The sequence below is a fragment of the Schistocerca nitens genome, chromosome 4 (genome assembly GCF_023898315.1).
Source record: "Schistocerca nitens isolate TAMUIC-IGC-003100 chromosome 4, iqSchNite1.1, whole genome shotgun sequence".
Lineage (NCBI taxonomy): Eukaryota > Metazoa > Arthropoda > Insecta > Orthoptera > Acrididae > Schistocerca > Schistocerca nitens.
This window is the reverse complement of record NC_064617.1, coordinates 261,839,183-261,848,498: the sequence shown is the minus strand read 5'-3', so window position 1 is coordinate 261,848,498 and position 9,316 is coordinate 261,839,183. Positions and strand designations below refer to the sequence as shown.

The 9,316-nt window shown below is 41.3% G+C and overlaps 1 protein-coding gene across 1 annotated transcript in view; it reads right to left on the bottom strand.

Annotated features, from left to right (window-relative positions):
- Window positions 1-9,077, bottom strand: part of LOC126252903 (protein FAM166B-like) — a 314,722-nt gene extending 305,645 nt beyond the window's left edge. Inside the window, exon 1 of the mRNA XM_049953879.1 lies at window positions 8,915-9,077. Coding sequence (XP_049809836.1) covers window positions 8,915-8,985 — 71 coding nt within the window. The 5' untranslated portion in view covers window positions 8,986-9,077. The remainder of the gene's footprint in view (window positions 1-8,914) is intronic.
- Between the last annotated feature and the right edge of the window lie 239 nt (window positions 9,078-9,316).

Below are 9,316 nucleotides of genomic sequence, written 5' to 3'. Positions count from 1 at the left end.
ACACACACAAAAACACACACACACACACAAAAACACACACACACACACAAAAACACACACACACACACAAAAACACACACACACACACAAAAACACACACACACACAAAAACACACACACACACAAAAACACACACACACACAAAAACACACACACAAAAACACACACACACAAAAACACACACACACAAAAACACACACACAAAAACACACACACAAAAACACACACACAGCACCCCAGACTATATCTTTAACGAATAGAGTTAGCTAACACCCCTTTCCTGAAAAATTTCCAGAAATTACTTTCCAGCCTACAAAGCAAATAATATTAGTACACCTATCTGCAGATCAAGTAGCAAATTTATATGTTACTATAATTCTCATGATGCTAAATGTAATTAAATAATATACTATTTTACCTATACAGTTTATAAGTAAAAAATAAACTTTATAATTAATTTAACAATATCATCTCAAAAATTCAATGTCTCTGTACTAGTGTAAAAGGCATTGCAGTTGCGTAAATGAATATATGGTCCTTTCCAAACATAGGCCATCATCGTCAAATGTTTCGATATATCATAGCATCTGTGATACTCATGTGTGTAAGCTCTTTGTATGTATCAGAACGTGTGGTGCGTGTTAGAAATCTTCTCAGTGACAAATCTGAAGTGTTCAGTGAGAACAATTTACGTGTGCAACAATAAGAATGCAGTGGGAATGCATTTACATCTGTTGGACGAATGTTATGAAAACAAACACTCCAAACCGACGTTTCACGTAAGTCACATGCAACGAAAATATGTAACGCAACCACCTGTGTGTGGCGTGTTTATAATTAGGTATTATTTATATTTTAGGACAATTAATCTGTAAAAAACACACCACTTGTCAAAGAAAGCGTGTAAACCGTCTGAGGATGAATCACAACGATTAGAAACCGGTAACGGTACCCTTTGAATAAAGGAAATGAAAGTAAATTTGTGGCTGGTTGCTGTCCTAACACCAACAACATTTATCTTCAAACAACAGCCACGGTCTCCATGTCATCATATGACAAAATTGCACATAGCAGGTACTATTTATAGCCCTCTGGGCTACGCCGGAAACAGCACGCTAGCACATATAATCATGGTGTAAAACTATGATGTGTCGCAAAATTATTTTCTGTCTATATAGCTCTGGGCTCTACCGTTTCAACGTAGGTCGTCCCTATTCTAATTTCAAACTAAATTGCACACACTGGCACTGTGCAATTTCTTATTGCTCTCTCTGTGTTCAGTCGTACAATTTACTTTATGTAGCCCACTGCGATTGATCCTGCATCTACAATGGTTTTTTTCCACTGTGTACAAATTCTAGGGATTGATAGATGAAAGGATACGGAACAAAAAAAAGGTTTAACTTGCGTCCGGAAATGCGTGTTTTCCACGATACAGAACATTTTTTCAATCATACATTGTTACAGAGATTGCGGTCTAATACGCGATGCACCATACAGCGACAGTTACAGTATGTGCTGAAAATGGTTTCCTTGTGGCTCAGCACATGTGTGTACGCGCCGTAGCCTGTTCTGTATCACACGTTCACATCGGCTAGGCTGCATCCGAACAGTGCCAAAGGCAGCATGAATACGCTGCTCCAATGTCTCCACATCTGGAATGGCTCTGCATACTCGATACTTGTGAGATGGTCCCATAATCAGGTATCGCACGGGTTGAGGTCCGGTCAACGAGCAGGCCTTGCAACTGGCCCCCCTCGTCACATCCAGGAAAGACACGTTTGAGATGCGTCCGGACGTTAACGGCGAAGTGGGCTGGAGCACCATGTAGCAGCCACATAACCCTTCGAATCATCAATGGCACGTCTTCCACCAGAAGAGTCAAAGTCACCCGCAAGAAACGCCGATAGTTCCGTCCTGTTAGGCGACGTGAAAGAGACTGGTTCCAAAAAAACGGTCGCCACTTATTCCGGGCCACACATTTCAGCTGCACCGATGCTGATGACTCGCCGTCACCATCCTAACGGATGACTTATGAAAGTTGAAGATACTACGCCACGAAAAGGTGGTCTTATCTGTGAATAGGATGAATGGCAAATCCCAGAACCGCGGTTGCCTGGTGGGGGAAAAAAAAGTGACAAAACTGCTCCCGATGTGAAAAGTCAGTCTGTCGCTAGTAAGCCCTGCACAAGCTGTAAGTGATAAGGGAAGTAACAACTATCATGTAGAATGTTCCTCAAGGACGTCTGGCTTACACTGCACTGGCAGACCAATTGCCTGGTACTGACACGGCGGTCGCCTTCCAGTGTTGATCACGTTTCCCTCCAAGTCAGATGTTATAACTTTTCGGGTAAGTCCATTATTTCCTGTTTCCTGAAACGACCCTGTCTCAGAAACGGCGAAACACTTGCAAACGTTGAATGCTGTAGTGGTTGCCGGCGTGGATAGTTCTCCAGATGCAACCTTGCTTCCCGCCACCCGTCGCCATTTGTCTTTCCGTACGTAAAGACCGTGTCGGCAAGCTCTCGATTCGAATACTACGTGTACAACGCTGTGTCACGTGCACTACAAGGTGATTCAGCAAGAGAAGTGAATATGACAACATTACCAATTACTATGGCAGGAGAGGCGGCTAGAGCATGACGTATGAGGAACAGTACCGCCCTCTAGGAGGAAACCATGCTTACTGTAACTGGCTGCATGGTACATCGCGTATCAGACCGCAGTCTCTCTAACGAAGTATGACTGAATAAATGGTCTCATGTATTCACGGACATGAGTTAATTAGACGCTTATTGTTCCATATCCTCTCATCGATCATCCCCAGAGTTTGTACACGGTGGAAAACATCGCCCTGTATATTCATACTCAGCAAACTATTGTGAATTGCAATGTATCACATATCAGGGCTCATTCCCGCTTTATTCGTGTGTAGATCGAGGAAAGAATGACTGCTTAAATGTGTGTCTCCGTGTTCCCTGCGGGTACGACGCATACGGGGTTGCAGTATGTTCCTAGATTCGTCATTAAATACTGGTCCTTGAAAATCTGTAACTATGCTTTCGCGAGATAGTTGACGTCTATCTTCAAACACTTGTCAGTTCGCGTTTTTTCAGTTCTACCGTGGATCAAACAAACCCGTCACCATTGTGCTGTCCGTTGTATATGTCCAGTATCCTAATTTGCTACTGATCGTGTCAGTCATCTTAGCAGGCTACATCTACTGAATTATGACTTCATTTTGCACTGTGAAACAACATTTCAAGGCTGAATTCCACTTTCCAGGTGCTGTTTCGTCATTGCGCTGGCATTCTCGCCCATCATTGTGTGAACACTAATTTTTGTTCCACTGACGGTTAAAATATGAGGAATTTCTTGGGCTTGTAGGCTTGGCTTTTGGGACTCGTCCACTGATAAAATTTTATAGCATTAGTTATTGAAGGCTTCGTGCATTTCCATTCGCGCAGACTAGAGCGTTCAATCATTATCTACCTTTCCGCGATTTTTGTTTTTGTGTCTACTCTGCAGTAGGCGCTTTTTCTTCAGAAGCTTCCTGAAATTGTATGCCATCTGTGTTTTCTGCTGGAAACTCCAGTTTTCTGGAGCTTGGTCGGCTATTCGTTCAAATTCTTGCCACAGTTCCTCTGTGTTCACTGCCTGAAATAAATGTTTGTAGCTTAATCCTGGATTACTAAACCCTCTTAAAATATACGATTGTAGTAGGGTGCAAAACAAGGTTTTTTGTACCTAATTTAGTATATAACATACCAATTGAAATCTATTAATTTTAATTAATTAATGTATACCTACAAATAAAACTTCCTTTGACTAAAATTTGAAGTAGTAAACTACGATGGTTGAGTAGCAATGTAATATTCATTCATTCCCTCCTCCTCTCCCGTTAGTGTTCTATGTTAAGTCAGAAACGTGAGTCTTACTGAACATTTAGATTTCTCTGTTTACTCTTCCATCAAAGTAATTCTTTATCTTGGTGCTAATTATCGGAGCAAATGGACCTGTCATTACTGATACCATTCTCTGTCCTCCAAGCGGTCAGGTCTGCTTGCAGCTAAGTTTAGTGTGTTTACATCATGGGCACCATTGCGAAACTAGCCAGTCAAAGTAGCTTTTAGAGAAAGCTTTTACAATTGTTTCGCAGGAAGTTATGTCTCGTCTGCCATTTATAAAGTAGTTTTTTCCCGAACAATTGTGGTATGATTAAATTTCCAAACATGACCTGGAAATATATGGACTAGGGAACAGATTTTCTCTGAAGTCATCAGCGAGTTCTATATGCTATAGTTTAGGGTCCAATAGGAAGATCTAACTACAACTTTTTACCTCAGCTGGTTTAAAATTATTATTTATGTCTAGAAATACAACACGTGTTGTTCGAAGGACCTTTTAATATTTTGCTTTGCTCTGAAGCTCCAGTGGCTTAATTTCTGGCTTTAGCCAGCTCCCAGTGTCCAGTTTTATGCGACCCCACAGATTTTCAATAATGCTCAGAATCCAGACATTTTTATGAATTATTCTAGAAATGACTAATATCTTGACATTATCATCGATTTGGTACAAGTATTCTTTGAGTCCTCTGCAGCAATGTTTATCCTGTGCGACATTACTGGCGTATTTCTAAGCGATATAGTTTCATTTTATGAAACAATTTGGTGGTTATTTTTACTGAGAGTACTGGACAAGTGGCCTTGGGAGGAAGGCTTTGCGTTTTTCACGCTAGGAAGACGCACTCCCGGTGTGGTCTCAAGGTCTTGTCGGCAGAACGCAATCAGTGAATCATTACGAGAGGCGAACATTCCCAGGGAGACAGTCAGGTTTTCACGTAGGGGAGGCTGTGGTCTGCTTTGGGTTTTGGTGAGAAGATGTGGCACCTGACCTGGCTTGAGGTCAGTGGGCACCGGCCCGCTACTACCGTCTCCAGAGAATAACTCAGTTCGATGCTTTTGCCCTTTCTGCGCGAACATCATGCTGCCCAGCCAGCGTGACAAAAACGGTTGTGTTCACTCGGAAATTTTGTTCATCCAATCTGCCTCCGTGCTTGGTGCAATGAAGCAAAGTGAAGAAAAGCCGACCAGTCGCTTCAACGACCCTGTACCAACCACATGTTTCTTAATCTGAGTTTTCTACACCAAGAGTGGGAAGTTTCTGCTGTGCTCTTTTTTTTTTTTTTTTTAATAAAATTAGTGATATTCTCGTCTGTCAATGTCAATTGCAATGGATCGTCGCTCCATATGGTATTTTTCGAAACGTTAGGCAGTTGAGGGCAGCGAACTAACGTTCTGGGATATTCTGCTCGAGTCCACCTTGCTGGGCATTTCCTCTGTGGGCTGCCGTCTGGTGCTGATCAACACACACTAGCTGTTTCGGGAGAAAAGTGTCGCAACTGCGGTAGTGCGAAACACTTTCTGACCAGCTCGTCACTTTGTTACGTTGGCCCTCAACTTGTGCTGCCTAATTTGTGGATTCTTGTTGTATCATTAACTTTGATTTCGCGAGCTGCCCATACCAACGGATCTTGTTGCGCTTTCCCCGTACAGCCTTCCACGCTTTTTGATACCTTCTCCCAGTGTTAGCGTAATTTTCTAATTTAATTCGAGTTTCAGAGAACTTTCTCTTTTAGTTTTACTGTGATTTATGTCAGTCATTAGAGTAAGTATCAGTCTCTGGCGACGCACTAATAATAAATATACTCCAGTGCACATCTAAGCTTGTTCTCACTGTGACGGCGTTATCGTTGTACAGTGGCCACACTGAAACATCAATCGTCATTCAGTGAGGGTAATGAGCGTTGCACTTGTCTCGTTTGATTGTAAACCTGTTTATTAGCTAGGGAGAGCTGTGTCGATGTCCCCTAGGATTCTAAGTTTTCTGTTTGTTGTTTCACGAGTATTTGACTAACAACCTTGCAGTATTCAGGCAGCAACATTCATACCGTAGATCATTACGAAAATTTCGCCTGGTTGGACGGAGCGCCATCTGTTAAGAAACCTATGCATTCTGAAGTCAGCTATGATGGTTGCTGCCTCTTGCTGCTCCTTGAGGGAGACACTGTAGCTATCAACTGTGTCTATTGTCTCGTGGGCCGCGTACCCAAACAGAACAGTTTTTATAGTATGCCTCATAAGCTACTTTATAATTCAAGTGCAATTTGCAAATTCACATTGCCGAAAAAACACGAAACAACAAACCGAAAGAGGTTCTCTATTGAGTGTTAAAGCTTTGCAAGTCACCACCTGAAGGGGGCGTTATGGGTGTTAAGGTAAAAAATCTAATTTCTTTTTGCATAAACCAAAAATAAAGTGTCAGGAAAAGTTGTTCGAAGTAAATACCTTTAGCACTTTGAGTTATTACGTTCTGAATTTTGACTACCACCTCAAAACATTCGACATTTTCTTTTAATACCCTGAATATTAATATGCTGGATGAAATTTCTACTTTCAGTGATTAAGTCTGTGTGGCTGACAGTCTAATTCTGGAGGGAATGAGAGTGGAGATGGGGTTTTGATGAATTACAACTCTACAAAAGCTGAATTTTACGCAATTAAAAAAATTGTGTTTATAAATGTATGGAGGTAGTCAGAAAAATGGTTCAAATGGCTCTGAGCACTATGGGACTTAACATGTGAGACCATCAGTCCCCATGAACTTAGAACTACTTAAACCTAACAAACCTAAGGGCATCACACACATCCATGCCCGAGGCAGGATTCGAACGTGCGACCGTAGCACTCGCGCGGTTCCGGACTGAAGCGCCTAGAGCCGCTCGGCCACGGCGGCCGGCGGTAGTCAGAAGTAAAGAGACAGTGCTTAAAAAAAAGAGCGGAGAGCGGTTGCAAGAAAAAGAATCTACAGCGAAACATGATGGAAATGTTTCAGAAGTAAATGACGTAAATTTTGTATATTTTCCTGAAAAACTTTCCTCTGCAGTCTACATTTTTGTTTGTAGTATGTTACTTTCTGCTCAAAACCTGCTCATGACTAAATGAAAACTTGAAATTAGGTTCTTTTTGCAACCAGCAGTCATCCAACGTACCAGTTATGTAATAGTTTACGCTAGTAAAGAGAAATTTGAAGTAGAAGCTTTAAAAATAGTTTCTAAAAATACTTCTGTTTTCTTACATCACGTTCTCCAAGTATTTTTATGACTAAATCGTTTCACCATTCCCTTTTCATACTATTTCAGAGAATGCATGTGCAGTAAATCAACGATATCAGATTAACTGGTATCACTCAGAAGCTATTACGTTGGTCACCCTGCAATTTTTTTTGACTGAATTGTTGTTAACGGTATTCTTATGGTTCTATTTGAGTTGAAGCTAGAGTAAATGGTAAGAAGGTTTACGGAAAATCGTATTTTAAATGCTCTGAAACAATTACGTTCAAATCTAACGTTAACGCAGCCCTGATATCGCCCTTTAAGCTTGTGCGCTCGGTAGCATGACATTGTACAGCAGAACTGCTGTCATCTTGGCACTTTGCGTCGCACTTACTTCGAGTGTTTACTTGAAGAATTAGATGAAAGAAACCCTCACTATAAACTTAAGATAATTCGTTACCTGTCGTGCAAAAAGTGCCCGCTAGTCCTAAAGAATCAAGTTCTAGAAATGTCCAAACGACGTTTTATGGAAATATTCATATTTCTGATAATATTTTCAAACTTTACGTTTGCAGACTAAGTAGCGATCCTTTGACGTTTTAGAATCTTCAGCTAATAATTCTCCGACAGATTTTTTTTTTTGTAATATGTAATAAAATGAAGCTGATCATTTCTCCAAAAGCATCAGGCGATATGTTTACAATTATTATCTTCATTAACATTAGAACAATAAACACAGCATAATTTAATAAAAGGTGAATCTTCGTTAAATCACTACATAAGCAAGTTCTTTCATAAGTATCAGTGGATCATAACAAAATGTTATAGACAGGCTCTTTTAACAGCAATATTATAGAGAAGAAGCGGCAGAACGCCGGGAGTTCCATACTAGCACAGATAGGCCGTGAATGCACACAGCATAGCACGTATGTAATGTCTCAAATATCATCCTCCGGCACGATATTTCCGTCAGGTGGGCAAACTTTCACATGGTCATCCTCCACTGATAAATTCGCGCACACACACACACACACACACACACACACAAACGCGCAGGTCGCCAAACCGCGTCGTAAGGCATAACAATCGTAGCGCACTAATGGTTGTGTGAATATCGGGCAGACAGTTGCCGTTGCAATAAGTGTTAGAAGTACAAAGAACGCTTAAGTAATCTGAAGCATGAGGTGTGCTTAGTTGAGGACTTTGGGTGTTAACGAAACACTATTTCGAATTTCATTAACCAAGTTGAGTCATCCTGGCAACAATGCTCTGCGGCTGCTTATCCGCGCACGTCTAGGCAACCCTTGCTATTCTGGCTAGAAGTAAACGTCTTCTGAATGCAATTGTAAACAATGTAAGCGTGGTGACAGTTGTTAAAGTTATGTACTGAATAACCGCAACACTGATTTATGGTGCCGAGAAAATGAATCTCACATTTCATAGATGCGTGCAAATTTTCAGTTTTTGGTTGAGGCAATTTTCTCAACTCTGTAGATTACTTCTCGAGACAAAATTTTCCCTCTATATCTCAAATCATTCTTTGAGCTGAATGACGATTCCACGGTAATGAAGTTAATGGCACTTTCAATACAATATATACTGGCAGGTTAAAAAAAAAAAAAAAAAGCATCATTATTACACTCCTGACCTAACTACGCGAACTGGATTTTTTTTTCCTTCACCAGCAGAAGCAGAAATAATTGCCGACACACTGTTGCAAATGCAAGAGTAATTTCTCAATACTGGTGGACGTACCACACACCAAGAGAAAAAGCCAAAAAGTGCTTAACTTTTACTCACCCTGGTATTAGGCAGGGTTGGGATTCAGCGAGTAGAGCGCCCCTCTCGCGGGCAGCCAAATCGACAAACATGTTGACGTTTCTACCGCTCCTGTCATGTAGAACGCTATGAATGCACTAGGCACCTGCGTTTGGTGTCACTTGCTGATACCCACTTGACTCGAGCGCCACACAGTAGCGCAGAGCGCATGCGCGAACAGACAGCGCTGCTCTCGAGCGTTTCTAGCAACAGAGGCTGCAGCTAGTGGAGGGGGATTTATGTCATCAGTGAAAGAAACGTTGTTGTAGGAAATGAGTACTTGGTGAAAAGCTCTGTTGCGTTCAACAATTCTGGAACCAGTGTATTTTCTGTGTACAAAGTTGTTAATCATTTCTATTGCTCCCGAATTATCATCGTAATTTC